We start from the raw sequence: 21,738 nt of genomic DNA on the forward strand, positions 1-21,738 counted from the left end.
ACCATCCCTTGACTGTTGGTGGGAGATAAACAGCTGGAGTGAAAATGGATGAGCTTTAAGCCTCTTATTTCCTGCAGAACAAGATATGGACGGGCTTCAACGTTCAGCTTTAACTCTTGGAGTCAGAGACTGGTTGATGGCAACAGGAAGCTGATGTGGTCTGTTCATTCATGATGCGTCAATCATTAATAAGAAGTCGTCTTGTTCCCGAGTGCTGTGCTTATTGCTGACGAGCGCCGCCGCTTTGTAGAGGACGGGGGAAATCCTTAACTGAGTTGCGTCATAAATACGTCAACAAACTCATTCACTGACCAGGTACCACAGTAGCCGCCATATTCGCATCTATGGCAGTGTAGCGGTGCTGTTGCAGAGCGCATGGTCCTGTTATTAACACCATATTCTCCCTCACTGACACCCAGTCCCACCTGGAGAGTGGTCCACAGCCACGCAGCTTTCCACCGGACTACGGAGCAGAGCAGCCGGGATTCCACAGTGGGGGAAACATGCACTTTGGAGCAGGGGTCTAGGTGGACTACGATGCCTTAGATTTAGACAGGAATCCTGGCACAACATGGAGATAAACAGCGTTAGTAGTGAGGTGGGTTTGTACCTTTTTTGCTTGCTCAAGGTTGTTTTTTGGCTTGCGTCGCTCAGTGGAGGTAGCTTGTCCCGGTGAAAGGTTACGTTAAACTCGCGTCACGACCTGCGGTGCATCGCGATGCATGCTAACACGCTAGCTAATGCTAACAGCTGGTTAGATGTTTATTTTTATTGCACTGTCTGGGCATACCTATTTAAAAATGGAACATTCAGTTTTCTGAAACCTTCTAGTGTCCCTTAACTACTATAGACTGTTCATACATTAACGCACAGTTTCCTTATGGCTTTTGTTGCCATTTATACTTTTCAAGAGGAGTTTACTGCTGTGCTAGCTTAGCAGTGTAGCATTAGCATGTAGTTAGTTTTGCTGTGACAGCTCGCTAGCTGGTAACTTTTTATTCTTAGTTGTTTCCATGCAACACAACTGGCAGAGAGTTTTTTAAAATGTATTTACCGGGCAGCAAAACATATTTTACAATATTTTACAATATATTTACAATATATTTACAACATAGTACAGGTTTTGCAAGTGAAATGAGTGATGCTTTTGCATTTTAAACATCCTGTGTATAATACCCATCCTCTAGCAGCGTTAAATAGTAACATTATTACAATAAAGTGCCATTAAAACCATATCTTGCGCACTCTCCACCAGTTTGAAGTTGCTTTGGGTACATTCAAGCTGATCTGTCTTTTCATATTACAAGTAACCAGACAAAACATCTCAGTCATGTTGTATCTGCAGCAGTTTGCTGTTGTAAAGCCAAGGACGTCTTTACATAGTTTGTAGATGGAAATATATACTGTAACAGCCTTTTGACGTGGGGAATAGTTTTGCATATCTTACTACCAAAACACTGTGCTCTAATGTCCACTGAATGGGGCACCTTGACAGCCGACTGATAACTGAAGCACTGAAGTAAACATTTAGATTAGCCACTTAAACTGGACTACCCTTTTAATCCACTTTGCATCAGTTTTTGACAGTGCAAGACAGATAAACAATGCCTTGTTAAAAAGGGCATTACGCGTTGGTGAAATGATCCGTTGCATGTTTGTAGAATGACAGAAAAAAGGCCCGCCGTGCTGTAAATGTAGGCAGCACTCTTGTTCCAAGCTGTGATGAGCCATAGCAAAGGTGGGCGTGAAGATGCATGTGTTAATAGCCAGAACATTACATGATAGACATCCCAATGTGCCAAGAAGATGGCATGTAAGATCTTGCTTTGGACTTTACGTCTTGTAGATTATAAAGGTTGATGCTGTTCGTTTCGTGCAGTTCAACCATATTGGACAGTGATTTGTTGGCCTCTGTTCTGTGGATGTGAGTGAGTGTATGTCAGAGGCTCCACCCACTGAGTGGGCTTGCGTAGTGCTATGACTCATCCCCTCTCTTCAGAGGCTTGATGGAATTCAACACACACAAACACACTAGACTGAATACATCATACAGCAGTAAGCCGCACCTCTTAATCGAAATTTGCGGACCTGTGTGTTGTTAATCAGATTTACATTCACATACATATATTTTTATGCATTTGACTGCCCTTTTTGCTATTAATATTGCTTTGCTGAGACTAACAAAGGGGTCATTAATAAACCCATCTTCATCAAGGTGATCTACTACCATGAATCAAGTTATCCAAGATCATCATGATACCCTGTCCGACATGTTGTGTCCGCTGTGGTTGGGGATTAAGTCAGACTGCTAATAACATGGGAGTGACGCTACTGCATAAGATTTAGAGCATGGAGTCCATACTGTTTGTCAACAAATGGAACTACATGCTGGTGAAAGTGCTCTGTTATTGCATTGTGACTCATCATTTTCATCTGTTGATTTGTTCATCATTCACGTGGGCGTGCAGAAGCTGCAGTTCTGTTCAGTTGAAAGCTTGCATGCACACACGTTTCTTGAGTTTTTGCTTTTTCGCGGACTGTTATGATGTAATTTTTTAACAAATCATTTGTTGTTGTGGCTGCAGGTCAATGGACATCAGACCATGGATGAGCCCATGGAGGAGGGAGAGTGTTATACACACTGTGTAAGTAATGACTCAGGTCATGGTGCATGTACCATAGTATATCTGTGTATTTGGCTCATTTGTGTGTGTGTGTGTGTGTGTGTGTGTGTCTAGGATGACGGGGCATATAAAGAGATTCCTATCACTCACCATGTCAAAGAGGGCTGCGAGAAGGCAGACCCGTCGCAGTTTGAGCTCTTGAAAGTCTTGGGTCAGGGCTCTTTTGGCAAAGTAAGAACGCACAGCAAAGTAAATGTGCCTTTCTCTGTGCTCACCTTCCTTAAAGGGATAGTTCGGATTTCTTGACATGACGTTGTAGGACATCCCCATCAGCAGTATAGTCCATCAACAGTGACTTGCCCCTCACTTGGTCTCGTGAGCCCAGTTCTGGTCGGATTTTGGTGATGAGAAACCTAGTTCCGGTTAGTTGCTGGGGATACATAAGTAAAGACTTTGGCTTCTCCAGACAGTATGCGTTCGAAAGAGTACTACATTTGCTTGACAAAAATGCCTCCTCGAAAAAACCAGACCTCACAAATTGCTCGGCTTTACTTTCTCTGACGTCGTATTAATGCTTGGCTGTCCATTGTTGTGTGTGTGAGCGTCGCAGCCATCTTGTTTACGGATGTGTTCCACAGTGAATGAAGATGTGAGCGTCGCAGCCGTCTTCATCACATACACAACAATGGACAGCACGCATTAGAATGACGTCAAAGAAAATGAAGCTGTGCGATTTGTGAGGTCGGATTTTTTTTTAGAAGAGGCTTTTTTTTTTTCAAGAAAATGTATTACTCTTTTGAACGCATATTGTTTTGAGAAGCCAAACTCTTTGCTTACATACAGTAGCCCTAGCAACTAAACAGAACTAAGTTTTTCATCACCGAAATCCAACCAGAATTGGGCTCACAGGACCAAGTGGGGGAAAAGTCACCATTGATGGACTACACTGCTGATGAGGATGTCATATAACTTCATGTAAAAAAAATCCAAACTATCCCTTTAATTACTTTTGCTCTCCCAGGTATTTCTAGTAAGGAAAATTGTTGGTCCAGATGCCAGTCAGTTATATGCAATGAAAGTTCTAAAAAAGGCATCACTGAAAGGTAAGATTGCTTTTCACAAATCCCACAGCACGAATTGTTAGTGTTGATTAAACCATCATTTCTCCTGTGCTGTTTACCAGTCAGGGACAGAGTTCGTACTAAGATGGAGAGAGACATCTTAGTGGAGGTCAATCATCCCTTCATAGTGAAATTGCACTACGGTAAGAGAATGGACAATCATGTGGCAATACTGAATGAATAAACACTGCAGGCCGTACTGCAACGAATAATTCACCTTTCCTGACCGCTTGTATTTGATTACTGAGTACAGTCATCCCTCGGCCCTTCAAAAATATACTAACAAATCGTCCGGTTTTGTGTTTGAATACGGCCTATTAGGAAAACAATGCATATTTAATAACATATTCCAATAGCATATTTTTGGCCTAAATTAAGCATTTCAAGCATAACATAAATATCTATCCATCAGTCTTCTATGCCTCTTATACTCACTAGGGTTGCGGGGGATAAAATAAATATAAAAATACAAACCTAAGGCATTCCGAAAACTCATTCAAAGACGTTGTGATGTGTAATACTATACACTGGTCACTAGGTGTCAGTAATGTGACTGTAATGTTTGAGACACAAAAGCACCAGACTTAATAGCCGGAACAGCAGGCTTTTATTGCAGGTTTGAATTATCTCATAACAGGCACAATAATCCCTTACACGGGCTACTGCCGCGACTGTAACTCATGCCAAGCTAAAACTCAACTCGGAACCCCTGATTTCCCTCCCTGTGCGCCCCCCACTCAACTCCGCAAGCACCAGAACACATTTACAGTGACACACACAAGCACAAGGCTTATTTATGTGTGAAATGTCTTATTTTCTCTTATGTCAACCATTGTGGGTATTTAGAGTGTAAAAGTGACTATAGGGGTATCATTTCATGCCTAGAAGGCTCTATTAATGTTAAAAATAATGTTTACAAGGTTCTAAACAGGGTTTTTATGCTCTTAACTACAAAAATATTCCATTTATAAATAAGGAATCCTACTTCACGAATATGCACTTATCACACCCTAGAACCAATTACCCGGGATAAATGGGGGATTGCTGTACATGCATGAAATTCGGAACAGAGTTGTGATGCTTACCGCCACAAGAAAACAAATTTATGGGAAACACTGAACACCAATGTTATGTATTCTCACAGTCGAACCTCATTAAAGGTATCTCTAGTAAAACTTTGTGATGCAAATGTTTCTGGCAAACTGTTCAGAACAGTTTGCCAAAACACAGGATAACATGAATTTACCCTATTCACGCCGTCTCTGGATGCTGCTTTGTTACAATTCATGGCCTCCACTTTGCTGCAGCAGTTTGTTTTCTTGCTGCCATCACTCTCCTCTCAAGTAAAATTTGTCTCTTGCTGTGGCCAAAAGACTTGTGTCGAGAAGTAAATAAAGGAGAGCAGGTCCTGAGACAATATAGTACTTGAGTGGCAGTGCAAATACGCTCCACACTGGGGCAACTTAATTGAGTGTTTTTACCATTGTACATGACATTATTGACATTAATATTGTTATTTCTGTATTAGTATTTCCTATGAGCTTGTCTTTTACTTTGGGTTTATTGACATGTGGCTGCTTTTTATTTTACTATAGGATGTCATTGTAAACAACAGTTAGGATTGACTTACCTTGTAAAACAAATGTTAATATAAAAAAATCACTGTTTTCTTGTCTCTGCAGCCTTTCAGACGGAAGGGAAACTGTATTTAATACTGGACTTTCTCAGGGGAGGGGATGTATTCACTCGCTTATCCAAAGAGGTAAGATTATGTCCTGTTGTTTTACATGTCATTGTATTAATGAGATGTACCGCCGCACGGTGGCCGAGTGGTTAGCATCTGGAAGATTTGGGTTCAAATCTCCGTTGGACATCTCTGTGTGGAGTTTACATGTTCTCCCAGTGCGTCCGTGGGTTTTCTCCGGGTACTGTGGTTTCCTCCCACATTCCAAAAACATGCATGTTAGGTTAATAGGCGACTCTAAATTGTCATAAGTATGAATATGAGTGTGAATTGTTGTTTGTGTATATGTGCCCTGCGATTGGCTGGCCACCAGTCCAGGGTGTACCCTGCCTCTCGCCCAAAGTCAGCTGGGATAGGCTCCAGTACACCCGCGACCCTACTGAGGATAAGCAGCATCGGAAATGGATGGATGTATTAATAGCCCTCCAATCCGTTTTTATTTGTCTGAAAAGCAAATTGCAGATTGTGTGTTTGTTCTGTGAGTGAAATGTGAATGTTTTTTAAACCCAGAGGAGTTGTTAAGATCACATGTGGAACAGGTGTACATTTAATATTCAGCAGTATTTGAATTATTTCTTGTCGGCATAGACACTTCCAAGTTATGTCTCTTCTATTTATGTTCACATTTAATCATATTATGACGGGAATTCCTCATGGAAACACAAGTTGTTTCAGTTTTTACAGTATTAATTGCTTGTCTGTTTGTGGCCCTCATCTGTTCTTTTCAAAGATGTTTCACTATGGGAACAGAAGTAATATGCAACAGTTGTCTTGACAGATCTTTTGTTGAAAGCATGTCTTAGAAACAAAGCAATAGCTGCTGGCAATGTGAAATCAATAGCATACAGAATTGCGTTACCTTGAAATGATCATACTGTGACAATACTGCTTTTTTTTTCTCCTCCCTTTCTGTTTATAGTTACTGATGTCTTAGCCTGCTACTGAATTGTCCTCTTCTGAGTTCAGAGAGTAAATCTGTCCAGTTCTGTACAGGTTATGTTTACAGAGGAAGATGTGAAATTCTACCTTGCAGAGCTGGCCCTGGCCCTTGACCATCTGCACAACTTGGGCATAGTTTACAGAGATCTCAAGCCAGAGAAGTATGAGACCTTGCCTTCACCTTTTGAACTTGCATACTCAAATCCATATCCCCTTAAACCAGAAAGTCACGCAAACTAACATGCTCTTTGTTGCTTCATAACTTTACTGTGTATGAAACAACACAAAGAGAAGTTTATATAGTGCAAAGACTTGAAGCTTGAACCGCTTTTTTGCCTCTGCCTCTTGTCTTTTAAAGACAAAATGATTACTCTTGTCTAAATACCAAAAACTTTGTAACAAGATTGTAATAAAAGCTGTCCATCATGGACATTTTGCTCTTTTTTTTTTTTAGTATCTTACTTGATGAAGCTGGACATGTAAAGTTAACAGGTATGTTTATACAATTTATAGTGTAATATTAGATCCTGTTCTTGTAATACTGCTATACAGGTGGTGTTCGGGTTATGTATGAGTTCCATTCCTACACTGTGATGTAAGCCCAGTTTTCGTCACACTGTACACAGAACACATGAAGGATATATAGAATGCAGTAATAAAACGATTAAATACAATAATTAAATGAAACAGTAATTTAAAAAAAACAACTCTTTGCCTTAACTCTGGACTATTGGGAGGAAGAAGTTGAAGAGGCAGAACAAGTAAAACAACCATGAGACCACTGCATCGTATTTTTCACGAAGGTTGTCAAATTAAAGCATTATTTGTGATTAATTAAATACTGTCATATTTAATGCATCCTTAAAAAAAATAGAAATTCTGTTAATCTAATTTTTAATCACTAATTTTCCTCTTATGCGAGTATGTATGCGAGTTGCCTTTTTTTATAAAATCCATTTTTATGTGCAGGGCTTCTTGTGCTTGAGTTGTTGGGGTTGGAAAGCAATGGTCAGTCACACCCTGAAGTAAACATCGATTGGCTTTCATTGTGTTTGGGTTTGTTTAGCATAAGCTGATAGGCTCCCATTGTAGTTAGGAGGGCAAGGTGAGGAGCGATGAGTGGTGGAGAGGAGACGTGAAAATGGAGGCGCATGTGAGAGTTGTCAGTCCAATGAATGGGCAATTTACATTTCAACAAGTACAAGCTGCATCCCTGCAGCGTGCAACACATATTCATCCGCTGTGCGTGCGGAAACTAGTTCTCAAGCGAGTCCATAAAGTTTTTAATTCACTTATGGGAGCACGTACGTAGCCACGAAATGCCGAAACTCGGAACGTCATAACTCGAGGACCAACTGTATTTACACTTACATTTATAACATTATCATATAATTTTGTTTTTATCTTTCACTCATTTTATTCAGTGTTGTAAATATTTTACATACATACTGTATCTGCACTGAAGAAGGAGCTGCTTTTAATCTCTTAGTTAATGTGGATAGTGACAATAAAAGGCATTCTATATTATTCCAATAAAGTAGTCAGATGTCATATACAAAGTACTATAATCTGAAATTAGTTGAGAGTAATAATTTGTGGGGATTACTTGAAGACACATTAAATTTAAATTTGGGTAACATATTGTTTTTAAATGTTATATAATTCTTTGGATTTCCTAAATGAAAAAGCTCATGAAAGGAAACAGACACAACCCACACTTATGTGTATGCTTTTATCTGTCCTGCAGCTTCTGGATGTGCCTGTCACATTTTTGTTTGTCCAAATGTGACCTAATCGGATGTCATTGTGTACAGACTTTGGCCTGAGCAAAGAGTCGGTGGATGCTGATAAGAAGGCTTATTCTTTCTGTGGTACGGTGGAGTATATGGCCCCTGAGGTGGTCAACAGGAGAGGACACACACAGAGTGCCGACTGGTGGTCTCTGGGAGTACTGATGGTATGGCAGCTCAGCATCTTGACCCTCGATCAGGGCTTCTGAAATGCTTCAGAATTTGAAAGATGGTTCCTTCTCGGGGCCCAAAACAACACCATGTATTGCCATCATACATACTAAATCAATGATGAACACAGCATATGTTAATTTATTATAACAAATATAAATTAAAAAAAAAACGTTTTGCCAAGAAAATGCATGATTGCTTGAAAATCAGTCAAATTAAAAAAAAAAAAAAAAAAAAAAAACTGCATGACTTTTACCCTGATAACCAGTCACCTAATAAAAACTGGCTCAGGACATATTTTTGTTCTACAAAAGATAAGTGGATAAGTGGATTCTTAATTATATTGCTTTTGCTTCCTCAAATGTGTGCAGTTTGAGATGCTAACCGGGACGTTACCATTCCAAGGGAAAGACCGCAATGAGACCATGAACATGATTCTCAAGTGAGTTGCACAGGAATACAGTACCTTATTAGAACTCAGATGAGATAAGATAATATAAGTGACTTATAAGCAGTATTTACACTACAATTTTAGTTCTTGTTTAGTGGTGTTTTTGTTGCTCTTGAATGTCAGAGTCAGGCCACAATTTCTTCCTTTTCCAAACACACACACCCAAACTTAACAGGTTGATGATGGAGAGAACACCTGACTCCTTACTGCTCATGGAAGTAAAGCCTAAACACTAATGATATTGCAAATGCACTTCGGCAAGCACGGAGGACATGTTTTGATCAAGTTGTCATTTCAAAAGCAGAAGAAGAGTAAATGTTGTTGCAAGAGTATACAAGTGTGTAAAGTAGTGTAAAAAGCAAGCTGAGAGGAAATAACTTATTCCCCTTTTTTTTCTATCTAGAGCAAAGTTAGGAATGCCGCAGTTCCTTAGTTTGGAAGCCCAGAGTCTGCTGAGGATGCTGTTTAAACGTAACCCCACGAACAGACTAGGTAAGTAAAGTTGCAGTTCAAACCGTGATCCTGTTAACTCTTTGGCAGTCAATTCAATAAGATACTGAATACAACCGAGAGAACAACGTGTGAGAGTGTTGATCCTTTTTAAAGAGGTACAATTTCATTCTGCCAGATTTACTGAAATTGTGTGATCTTTGTCTTAAGGGGCCGGACCCGACGGTGTGGAAGAGATCAAACGGCACGCTTTCTTCTCCACCATCGACTGGAATGTAGGCACACACACACGCACATAATTCCTCATTTTTCATGGGCCCACACATACACACATGTATCTCTGTAGCTTCTGTTGAAGATTCACACCTCACAAACGTTCAGCTTGCCTGTCAGTTTTGTCTGTGCCAACACTGTTTGTATGTAGTTGTCTGGGCAGATGGCCAGTTCTGGCTGCGTGTGCACTAATAGCACTGCGTGAGTGTTCAACAGCCAGCAGGCCTCTATTGGCTGGACACTATTGTAGAGGAATGGGAGGGGGTTCAGTGAGGAGGGGTCTTGTTCTTTCTTTCACATATGTTCACACATTCCAAACAGCCTGTGGCAGGGTTTGATCCCTAAAATCTAAAAAAGTAAAATGTGCCCATCCTTAGAAACTGTACAGGAGAGAGCTACAACCCCCATTCAAGCCTGCAGCAGGTAAACCAGATGACACGTTCTGCTTCGACCCAGAGTTCACTGCAAAAACGCCGAAAGGTAAATAGACACTTACACTCCTGTTCAGTGCAAGCTGGTTATCTTGAAAACATTCCTGCTGAGTATTTATACCTGTCACTACATAATTTAGCAGGTGCTTGTATATTCGTAGTCCTGTGTTATGCAGAATCTTTGTGTGTTCAGACTCCCCAGGTATCCCTCCCAGTGCGAACGCCCACCAGCTTTTCAAAGGCTTCAGTTTTGTTGCTCCAACGCCGATGGATGAAAACAAGAGTTCCCCGCTCCTCAGTATACTCCCAATAGTTCAGGTGAAACTACTCAATCTTGTCCTTGTGTGCATGCTCAACCCCACCTCACATCTGCATGAAAGAGTCCAAAGTTTAAGACCACCATGAATGTTTCACTTAATTATAATATACACTGGTGATACTTTATCATCCCTATCTGCAGTATTTACAGGATAGCAATTATGTAAAAAAAAAAAAAAATGCTATCTGTGTTTTATACATTGGAGAGATCATTACGTCTTTTTGAGTCTGCTTTCCAGTGTTCAGATAAAAGTGAATTTGAGCCTCTCAGCATCATCTTATCTCTTAACCTGACACACACTGATTTTGATGTAGCACTGTGGTTGTGGGCTACACACTGATAATAGAGCCACCACCCCTTCAAAGAGCTAAAGAATTTGCTGTAAAATTACATGTTTAACTGCTCAAGAAGAAATGGTCTCTTTTTTTGTAAAATATTAAAATTATATATATTTTTTTTAAATGGTTGGGCATGTCATTAGCATGTCTGAATTGCAGCCAGTTTGTCCTTTGAATTTGAATCACTGCTCTGATCTTTCTGTGTGTATTTTCCTTTTTCTCTGTGTGCTTTATTTTTTTTTCCACAACCATGCATGTAAGGTTGATTGGAAACTGGTTGATTGGAAATATGAATTGTTGTTTATCTATATGTGTCCTGTGATTGACTGGCGACCAGTCCAAGTTGTACCCAGACTTTCACCCAAACATCAATAATGTGTGTACATAAAAACACAGAGACAATCAAAATCACAAACATTGAATCCATGGAAACTAAACTTCAAAATACAAATCTCACAAGCCATATGATATAGACATGTGCAAGTGAAATTTAATGTTTTACGTATTGTATTTTCCAGACTCTGGAGCATAAGTCGCATCAGTCAAAAACTGCGCTATGAAGAGGAAAAAAACACAAGTCGCACAGGACTATAAGTCGCATTTACCGGTATTGATGATTGAGCTATAATCACAGTGAGATTTTTTTTAGGAGTGTCCTAGTGCAGCACCTAACATGTATATGAATACAATAAAAACTTGGTGTGGAGAAATGTATAAAACAGCCATATTTTAACACCAAACCTTCCTTTTTATATTCACAAATGAATTGAAACAGACTGAAAATCAAACGCAGAAGAGTATTAGAAAGCATTTTGTCACAAAAAGCATCCAGTATGCTCTGTATGATTCAATTTGTGTGCCTAACAGTGTCACAAGCTCAATGCAATAAATTAATGTGGCCACTAGGTGTTGCCAAAAACTAAACCACCACCTCACTTGAACTTAAAAGCAGCCATCCATTTTCGATGCCGTTTATCCTAATTAGGGTCGTGGGGAACGTAAAAGCAGAACTTGTTAAATTATATATATTTTGAAGTATAAGTCGCACCTGTCCATAAGTCACAGGAGTAGCCAAACTATGAAAAAAAGTTTAGCTTAGTATATTCACACCACACATCAAGGAGAGTCATGGCTCATGTTTTTTTATTTGTTTTTTTCCCCCCTTACAGATGCATGGTGGGTCTGCCAAGTTTTCTGATTTATACGAGCTTCAGGAGGACATAGGAGTCGGCTCTTACTCAATTTGTAAACGCTGTGTACACAGAGTCTCTGCCATGGACTATGCTGTTAAGGTAACCAGCCATTGTTGTTTAAACTACCGTACCACTAAAAATCATTCTTGGACTAAAGCAGGGGTCGGGAACCTTTTTGGCTAAGAGAGCTATGAAAGCCACATTTTAAAAATGTATTTCCGTGAGAGGCATATAATATATTTTTAACACTGAATACAACTAAAATGCGTGTATTTTTAGGCAAGACCAACAATTTTAGAATGTTGTAAATCTCTGAACTTATTCTTTTTAATAATGTTGTTATACTGAAGCTAATAAATAAATTAAATACTTCTTACCATTAATGTGACTTCTGGTGCTGCATGGTTTTGCTGATGGCTTTGTAGTCTGGTTAACACGTGGCGAGGTAGGTTAAGCTTCATGCAGGCACGGAGGATTAAATCCGTTAAACGTGATCGTAGGTGAGTCTTGATGTTTTTTCTATGTGAAAAGGACTATTCACATGCATACGTAAGCCAGACATGGTCAATCCAGCAATACCGACATGCTGCAGTGTGTGGTTCATAAGTTATGATAAGTTCATTCGCCACATAAAGCAAGTTTTTGCGCTAGCTACAGAATTAGCTAGGCGGGACATTTATGTACTTCTTGTCCTCTCAATGACCCGGTAGGCTACCACATTGTCCAATTATAATAGTGTTTTGGCGTGTGACCCGGAAAATATTGAAAGGACAGTTGGCATCCGCATTGCGATAGAAAATGGATGGACAGATTGAAATGCATTATAATGTTTTATATTTTTAACATTCTTTTAACACTGGGATTTCTGTAATGTTTTACTTTAAAATGTCAGCAAACAAAAAAAAAAGAAAATTTAAAAAATGTATAGTGTTGACAAACGTGTGAGAGCCAGATGCAGACATCAAAAGAGCCATATATGGCTCGTGTGCCATAGGTTCCCAACCCCTGGTCTAAAGCAATCCACTTTGATAAAACAATTAAATCTTAACATGTATATATTTCATTTTCTGTCTTGGGTTTTGTGCGCCTAATATAGCAGGAAGGTTCATTGCCATCCATTGCTGCGGACGTTTGCATGTTTGACATTCTGATTAATACCACTGTTTGAGCTGTCACCTGTTTCATGTGCAGTCATGGAAATAATTGTCAGACCACCCTTGTTTCTTCAGTTTCTTGTTCATTTTAATACCTGATACATCTAAAAGTGCCTTTGTTTGGACAAATATAGCAATGACAACAAAAATAGCTCATAGGAGTTACATTTTTTTTGGCAGTACACTGCTACAGCTATTCATGTAATGACTTAAGTGATTTTGGTTATTATCAAGAAAACCATGGAAGCTGCTAGATATCAGCTCTTAAATAAAAATCTTATGAGCTATATTTGTCATCATCATTATATTTGTTCAAATAAATGTGCCTTTAGTGGTACCAGGCATTAAAATGGATCAATAAACTGAAGAAATAAGGGTGGTGTAATAATATTTTCCATGACTGTATTTCATTGCAGTGCTAAAACTCTTGACTGCTAGCTAGTGACAGATTGGCAGCTAACGCAGTGTTTACCCGATTTCAGACTCCATCTGTGACTTTCATTTCTGTGATGTGCTTATATATTTATTAAGTTCATCACCAATGTCATAAAACGTATGCTAGATGTGATCATCTAGTCTGACCTGCTACACTAAGCAGTCGTCCCTCGCCATATCGCGGTTTGAATTTTGCAACTTCACTCATATCACGGTTTTTTAAACATATATTAATTAACAAATCATGCCATTTTGTGGTTGACTACAGCCTAGTATTTGTCAAAAATATGCATATTGAAGCAAATTTTGTGTATTTTTTGCCTAAATTACCAAGCATAAAAATGGCTAAATGAACTAAAATACGACTACACTCCCGATCAAAATTTTAAGACCAGTTGAAAAATTTCAAGAATTTACATTTTGCACTGTTGGATCTTAAGGAGGTTTTAATTAGAGATTCAAAATGCAAAAAGAAGAAATGGGAGTGAGACAAAAATAATTTTTGAGTGAGTAATTTCTTGCAAATAAGCATTCAAGTGAAATAGGCTGTTAATCAGTTGATCAAAAGTTTAAAACAATAGCTAAAACTGTTGTAAACGTCCGTTACTATCCATCCCCAAATGTTCTCAGTTGGATTTAGATCAGGGGAACACGCAGGATAGTTCAAATGAGTGATCTTATTCCTCTGGAAGAAGACCTTTGCCAGGTGGGCGTTGTGAACTGCAGCGTTGTTGTTTTGAAAAAGACAGTCATTACTACACAGACAAGGACCTTCAGTCATGAGGGATGCCCCCTGCAACATCTGCACATAGCCAGCTGCTGTTTGACGCCCCTGCACAACCTGATGCTCCATTGTTCCATTGAAGGAAAAAGCACCCCAGATCATGATGGAACCCCTCCGCTGTACCATGTGGAAAATCTCTCAGGTGGTATCTCCTTGTCATGCCAGTAATCCAACAGTGCAAAATGTAAATTCTTGCAGTTTTTCAACTGGTTTTAAGATTTTTATCAGGAGTGTACAAGGTATTCAGAAGACGCACTGAAATTGTGACTGTAGTGTTCTGCATTGGTCACTATGTGTCAGTAATTGTTTAGTGAGACAAGCATCAGACTTGATCACCAGAACTTTTATTGAAGGTTTAAATGATCTCACAACATGCACAATAATAACAAGAACTGAATAATAATAACAAGACGTGTTACTGTTGTGGCTGTAATCCAGCTAAAACTCAACTCTGAACCCACGACGTCACTTCCTGCCCACACGTCCGGAAGACATTTACTGCAACACACACGAGCATTAGTCTTATTTATGTCTTGCATATTTTCTCTGATTATTTGTACCATATTGGGTAATAAGAATGTAAAGGTGACTATATGGGTGTTATTTCATGTCTGGAGGGCTCTAATAATGTTAAAAGCTTTATTTAGAATATTTAACTGGTTTTCTTTGACATAACTATGAAAATATCCCATTTATGAAGAAGGAATCATACTTGGCGTATACACTTATTACCGTCGGGTCTGGAACCAATTAAACACGATAAACGAGTGATTACTGTAGTCAGAATTTAGAATCAGTTTAGAAACTGATGGCCATGCTTTGCTCAACACCCTACCAAGAATTCAGTGTCCTGCATCCGTGAGGTTTACGGATACCTTACTGATAGCCTTGCAAAAACAAAAGTTTATTATATACAGTATATAAATGACTTGCCAGTCTTTCTTCTTGCTCAAAAGGTTATGAGGTTACCTAGCAACCAATGACGCAATGATATATTGCATAACAATTGCATCTATGTATGTGGGGTAAACATTTGTCCTTCTCCTATTTTGTCTTCTGTTATTGCAGAGATTTTGTGTTTTTTTATGGCAGTGTCTATGCAAAGACAGAAAAAAAACCTTTATGTGCCTTATTCTCAAGAATGGTCACAGTCTTGGTTTATGCCACGCTCCTGAGCGATTGTGATGAAGCTGTTGAGTGGAGCTAGCTATCCAGCAGAGGGCAGTACAGCTATTCATAGCAGCTCAATGGATCAACTTAAAAATGTGATAGGGTGCAAACATGTCTGCCTGTTTTCCTGTGTCACAGATTATAGACAAAAGTAAGAGGGATCCATCTGAGGAGATTGAAATCCTGATGAGATACGGGCAGCATCCCAACATCATCACTCTGAAAGATGTCAGTATGGTACCATTTGTTCATGGACATTTGATCACACTGTGTTTTGAAGTGCTTGTCAAACATGCTGACACATAGTTGTCGTGTAAATGGGTCAGGTGTATGATGAGGGCAGGTATATTTACCTGGTGACGGAACTGATGAAGGGGGGAGAACTGTTGGACAAGATCCTGAGGCAGAAGTTTTTCTCCGAGCGAGAGGCCAGTGCTGTGCTGTACACCATCACCAAGACCGTTGACTACCTCCACTGTCAAGGGGTGAGAAAACACACGTTGAAATGCGCAAGCAGACATACTCCAATGTTTACTGCTCTTCCTGTCTAGGTGGTACACAGAGACCTAAAGCCTAGCAACATCCTTTATATGGATGACTCTGGGAATCCGGACTCAATCAGGATCTGCGACTTTGGTTTTGCAAAGCAGCTTCGAGGGGGCAACGGTCTGCTCCTTACGCCATGTTACACCGCAAATTTTGTGGCACCAGAGGTGAGAGAGAAATGGCAACAAATACCACTTAGGGACTCCAGGATGTAGTCTAATTGGATAGGTCATAGGGTATGATGTGGTCACTAGGGCTAGTCTACTTATGACACACGGCTCGCTCACGCTCCCCCTCAAAACTCCTCTGTCAGCTTGATGTTGACATTCTTCTTCGATTTCAGATCACTATTTGCAATAAGAGTGACTGTCGTAATTATTAGATTAGATTCAGTTCCAAAAACCTCCCCTTCTCTCTTTAATGTGTCTCACACACTTATTAAACACATTTTAAATTATAAAATTTACCACAAATGAATGATTGTGTAAGATTGAATCAGACTCAGGGTGTAGATGCTTCGACACTGCAAGCACATTTACCTACTGATGAAGCAGCATCAGGAGCAACTGGGGGTTCAGTATCTTGCCCAAGGACACTTCAACATGATCAAGGGAGGATGGAGGATCGGAACCTGCAACTTTCAGGTTGGGAGACGACCACTCCACCTGAGCCTTGCTGCCCCCAGTAATGACTAAATTTGATGATTGATGAGTAAATTTCCGCAAAGTAGGATTTACTATTTAGAAACTAAATAGTTTTGTAGTTAGAGCATAGAAAACCTGTTTACGACCTACAAAATAATTTTTTTAACATTAGTAGAGTCGTCTAGATATGAAATAACACCCTATAGTCACCTGTACGCTCGTATTGCCCAATATAGTAGACATAATAAGTGAGATTGAACCATTTCAGTAAGGCATAAATAAGACTCGTGCTCATGTGTGTTGGTGTAATTTTGTACTAGTGCTAGGGTAGCTGAGTGTGGGGTGGACAAGAAGTGACGTTGGGGGTTCGTAGTTGACTTTTAGCTTGGTGTGGGTTATGGCCACAACAGTAGTTATGGATTATTTTACCTGTTGTGAGATCATTCAAACCTGTAATAAAAGCCTGTTTTTCCGGCAAAAAAGTCTGGTGCTTGTGTGTCTCATTGAACATTACATTAACATTACTGATACCTAGTGACCAGTGTAGAGTACTAGATGTCATCATAATGCGTCAAAACAATAAAATTTATTTTTTATATGTTTATATTCAGGTACTAATGCGGCAAGGTTATGATGCAGCCTGTGATATATGGAGTCTTGGAGTTCTATTATATACAATGTTGGCCGGGTAAGAGAAAAACAGGAATTGTTAACCAACACTACTCTTCCAAGTTCTGTTAACATTACAGCTATACCACCAAATGTAACTTTTAGCATGTTAACTGTTTATCTTCCCTATGACAGGTATACACCGTTTGCAAATGGTCCAAACGATACACCAGAGGAGATTCTACTTCGAATAGGCTCTGGAAAGTTTTCTCTCACAGGCGGTAACTGGGATACTGTATCAGACACCTCAAAGGTAAAATGATCTGAAAGATAACTGACAGTTACGTTTGTAAATGTGTCACTTACTGAAATTAAAATGTTAAAATATGGAGTCTGTGTGGATGTTTAAGATAACTTAAAGTCACCATTGAAAGGAATGCACAATCTTTATTGTGTGTGACATTAACGGAAAACCACACTTTTTCGGGAATTTTCCCATCATCCACAATCCTTATGTGAGACATGAACACACATGTCTTTCTCTTTTCTGTGTGTTTTAAAGACATAAAAAAGAAACAGCTCATTACTGCACGTAATGGGACACACCTACTGTATGCCGCCTACAAAGACCACTATTAAAACTCCTCCAAAAACCTCCAACAATTATTTATAGTTTTTTGTATATGCTGTGACCATGTAGTAACAAGAGCATTCATGATAACATGTAATACTAATACTATTTTTGACGTATTTTGGTCCTTTTAAACATTACCGGAACGTCCTTCCTGGGCGCTTTGATTTCACATAACAACGCAGAAACGAACACCTACACCTAAAGTTAACGTTTACAAACTCAAAAATAAAAACACAGCATCAGTGGGGGCAGCTCCAATATGTAGCCATACCTTATTGGTAGAGGTCTGAGGCATTGAGAGCACGGTGCTGACTCACTGCGAGCGCGTGTGCGGTGAAGCTAGTCGCTAGCCGGTGTGGAGTGGCAAGGTATCAATACGCCAGTAACATAGTTTGATTGGCATAACAATAGTTCGATTGGCATAACAATGTTAATAATAATAATAATAATGTTGCTGGAGCTTAGTTAATATGCACTGCACATTATATGTAAATTTTGTTGTTGTTTTTTTATAAGCGTGCAGTAATGAGCTCTCTCTTTATCTGTTTTTATAACTTTAAAACACACAGAAAAGAGAGACATACTGTATGTGTTCATATCTCACATAAGGATTGTGGATGATGGGCAAAATAAATGTAAAAAAAAAAAAAGTGCAGTTTTCCTTTAATATCATTGGTTCCCATTCTAATAACACATTAGGTTAACAACGTACTGACACAGAATGACCGTGATGCAGTCGCTCCAGTTCTTAATGATAACCAGTTCACACAGTCACTCATTCATGCACGTAGACGTGTCATTAATGCGATTCCTATAAGTGACAGTCACCCCCTTGCACAATAGAAATAAACAGAATGACTCAAAATAAGAGTGAAAGCTTGTTGAGTGGAAACATATTCATCCTCTCAGCTCTTATATTGGCAACTTGATGTGCTTGCATTTTGTAGGACCTTCTGTCCCATATGCTCCATGTCGACCCTCACCAGCGATACACGGCAGAGCAGGTTCTAAAACATTCCTGGATTACCTGCAGAGATACACTGCCACACTTCCAGCTCACACGCCATGATGCACCACACCTCGTCAAGGTGAGGGGACATCCTTCTCACTACTTGTCAATTCTTTACCATTCATATAAACAGTAAATCCACACTTTTTGCAGGGGTTATGTTCCAGGAACACCAGCGAATAGCGAAAAAACGCGAGTAATTGATACCCCCATCAAAGTGTCTATTTCTGACACACGGCCAGCTCCCTTCCCATCCAAACCCTCAACACTCCAAACATTGACATTGTTCTCCGATTTTAGATTAACATTTACAATAAAAGTGACTGTTTGAATGATTAGCTTTGATTCCGATCGAGAAGCCTCCCCTTCTCTCCTCAATTGCCATGTCCAGATTTAAGCCTTTTATATATGGCTCACACACTTAAACACAAAGTATAAAATGTATACGTACTCACCATGAATCAATGATGATGTAAGATGATCAATGGACAGATGAAATCAGAGACACGATGTAGCTTTTAGCTTGGTCATCAGGCAAGAGAAGGCGTTCCTCCAAACCGTATTTACATAATCCACATTGCTTGCCTTTTGGAATTACAGGATTTCCGATCATATATTAACTTGTGTTCACCTCACCGCATGTCTTGAGGCCGGATCAATTGTCAAACACAGCTGTGGTGCAGTCAACGACCGCCGAACAAAGTGCAAAATCTCAACGCTTGACGAAAGAACATTATCAGTGAAGTATAAATACACCAATATGTAAAAAAAAAAGTATGCACTTTCTAAAGCGTAGGTCACATTTCGTACATCCTCCATGCGTGTTGACATCTTACTCCTTCATGGTCACCACAACTACATTCTCAAGGTTTAACAGTACATATCCGCTGTACATGTTACCTGTATCATCACATATTTATAAGTTATTACCAAGTTATGATGAATGAGCCTATTTTTGGAAAAAATATATTTTTGTTTTACTTTGTCAAGATGTGTATTAATGGTGTCAGAGTGCATCTGCAGTAAACTGTTAGTTAAGCTATTACGTGTACCAGTTGTTCTTTCAGTTGTGACGTAAAATGTTCACAGTATAAAAGTTGAAACTACTGTCTGATATATTTCGTTCTCTATAGGGAGCCATGGCTGCCACTTATTCAGCACTGAGCCAGAAGACAAGCCAGCCCGTGCTGGAACCTGTGGCTGCTTCAAGTTTAGCCCAGAGACGCAGCATGAAGAAACTCACCTCCACGGACATGTAGACACACACACACACACACACACACACACACACACACACACACACACACACACACACAGGGAGCATGTTCTACCATGTTGACCTCACTCTCATACACAGACAGAAGTCCTGGCCAGTCAAAGTTACTGTCTCCCTTTTTAATGTATTTAATTGATGCACACACCCTCGTGCACACCTCCATGCACATGCCCACTTGATGAGGCTGAAAAGCGATGACATCTGCTCAAAAGCAAGACTAGAAACCTGTATCTGTTACTGCTGGGGAGACAGACTTGTATTTATTTCCACAGCTTTCATATGCACTTACCCTCCTCGCCTTTCATTGTTTCTTCCTTGGGAAGAAACGCACCAGCTGATGTTCTCCTTCACTGTGATTGGCTGATACAGAGCTGCTTCGGTAAACTGTGCCCACGCCCCTGCCTCCCACTGCTCTTCATCTATGTTCCGTCATCCTCCCCGCCTCAGTTCTTTCTCCTTCCCTGATTGTGTTTGCTCTCTTCTTTTCTCCAAAATATGAAAGTAAAGGTTTACATGCGAGAGTGCTGGCAAGATGATGATTACTGAAGGACAGCCACAGACTGTTTCATTGCTCAAAAAGTCCAAACCAAACAAAATGATTCTTCTCGAGACTGAGATAAATCTTAAGGATCGAAATCATCTTCCAGCACTTTTGGCTACATAAATGCATGTGTGGACAGATGCTGTATTTCTTTAACCTTTAATTTATGTTTGTGATGCTAACAGTGTATCTAAAGAGCTAAAAAAAAAAAAAAAAAAAAAAAAGGCTGCAGGTGGACAAAAAGTAACATCTGTAATGAATGTGAAACAATGTGGTGATGAAAACAGAAGTTCTAGATTGCACATATGCATATTACTTGCTCATTTATTAGGTATGCCTGGATTAAACTAGCACAGTGGACTGAAGTCTCCCTTCAGGAGGCCTTTATTAGAGGTTGTGATTTACTTTTAATGCTTAATTTAGAACTACAATTCTTACGAATAGAATGGACAAAATGTCAGCACTAAACCTTTGACCTTCTCAACTAAAACAAAAGTAAACTGATCATAAAAACAATAATCCTCATAGAGAATATAATATTTATTCCTTTTTGTTTGATCTGTGTGTACCTAATACATTTGCAAATGAGTGTATATATTATATATTATAGTATATACAGTGAAAATATGGACGATGAAGAGCATGTGTGGGAGCTGTAGGGATCTCTCTGGGGGGAAGGAGATACACCCCTTCAAACCAGAGTGGCTGAATCAAAAAATATTTCCATAGATATCTCTTTCAAAAGACATTGTGGAAATTGTATAATATTGTATTTATTTCATTTGATTTTTAAGATTATATTTTTCTTTCAAGTTCTGTATATATTGACATTAAAGATCATTATTGACATGGATTCACAGTGACCTCACCTACTTCACCACACATGAATAACAACAAACTGAAAACAGGAAGTCAAAAATGATAAAAGTGCCTTTCAGCGGGATACAACACACTTGACATAGTGTGAGACAGGACCAGCATACATTTGTGACGTTTGCGTTTGAAAAGAAGGGACATTTTGGGGTAAATTAAGGGAAAAGGCAAAATCAGAGAGAATTTATTTTTATTAACCTATAATACAGAACATGTATA

At 39.3% G+C, this 21,738-nt stretch overlaps 1 protein-coding gene across 5 annotated transcripts; it reads left to right on the forward strand.

Annotated features, from left to right (window-relative positions):
• The first annotated feature begins 132 nt into the window (after window positions 1-132).
• On the forward strand, window positions 133-21,499 carry rps6kal (ribosomal protein S6 kinase a, like). 5 transcript variants are annotated; one of them, XM_054791838.1, is made up of 23 exons: window positions 133-315; window positions 420-598; window positions 2,586-2,645; window positions 2,739-2,855; window positions 3,646-3,727; window positions 3,808-3,888; window positions 5,428-5,507; window positions 6,483-6,589; window positions 6,883-6,920; window positions 8,243-8,385; window positions 8,761-8,831; window positions 9,244-9,332; window positions 9,501-9,565; window positions 9,941-10,043; window positions 10,188-10,312; window positions 11,821-11,943; window positions 15,526-15,615; window positions 15,714-15,872; window positions 15,939-16,100; window positions 17,189-17,265; window positions 17,382-17,499; window positions 18,768-18,908; window positions 19,963-21,499. In XM_054791838.1, exons 2-23 carry the CDS (start codon window positions 572-574, stop codon window positions 20,086-20,088), a joined length of 2,184 nt encoding a protein of 727 aa, XP_054647813.1. In that variant the 5' UTR covers window positions 133-315; window positions 420-571; the 3' UTR covers window positions 20,089-21,499. The 5 variants fall into 5 exon arrangements, with proteins under 5 accessions (XP_054647813.1, XP_054647812.1, XP_054647814.1 ...); XM_054791837.1 differs by lacking the exon at window positions 133-315 and having other exon boundaries at window positions 322-598; XM_054791839.1 differs by lacking the exons at window positions 133-315; window positions 18,768-18,908 and having other exon boundaries at window positions 322-598.
• Window positions 21,500-21,738: the final 239 nt, after the last annotated feature.

Source organism: Dunckerocampus dactyliophorus, chromosome 11 (assembly GCF_027744805.1).
Source record: "Dunckerocampus dactyliophorus isolate RoL2022-P2 chromosome 11, RoL_Ddac_1.1, whole genome shotgun sequence".
In the NCBI taxonomy this organism is placed as follows: Eukaryota; Metazoa; Chordata; class Actinopteri; order Syngnathiformes; family Syngnathidae; genus Dunckerocampus; species Dunckerocampus dactyliophorus.

What these genes read in the sequence shown, in the direction of transcription:
- rps6kal (XM_054791838.1), top strand. Translation starts at nt 572, where the DNA reads ATGGAGATAAACAGCGTTAGTAGTGAG. An exon ending in AAAAAAGGCATCACTGAAAG is followed by an intron (nt 3,728 to 3,807) that starts GTAAGATTGCTT and finishes GCTGTTTACCAG; the next exon opens with TCAGGGACAGAGTTCGTACT. An exon ending in CACTGCAAAAACGCCGAAAG is followed by an intron (nt 10,044 to 10,187) that starts GTAAATAGACAC and finishes TTGTGTGTTCAG; the next exon opens with ACTCCCCAGGTATCCCTCCC.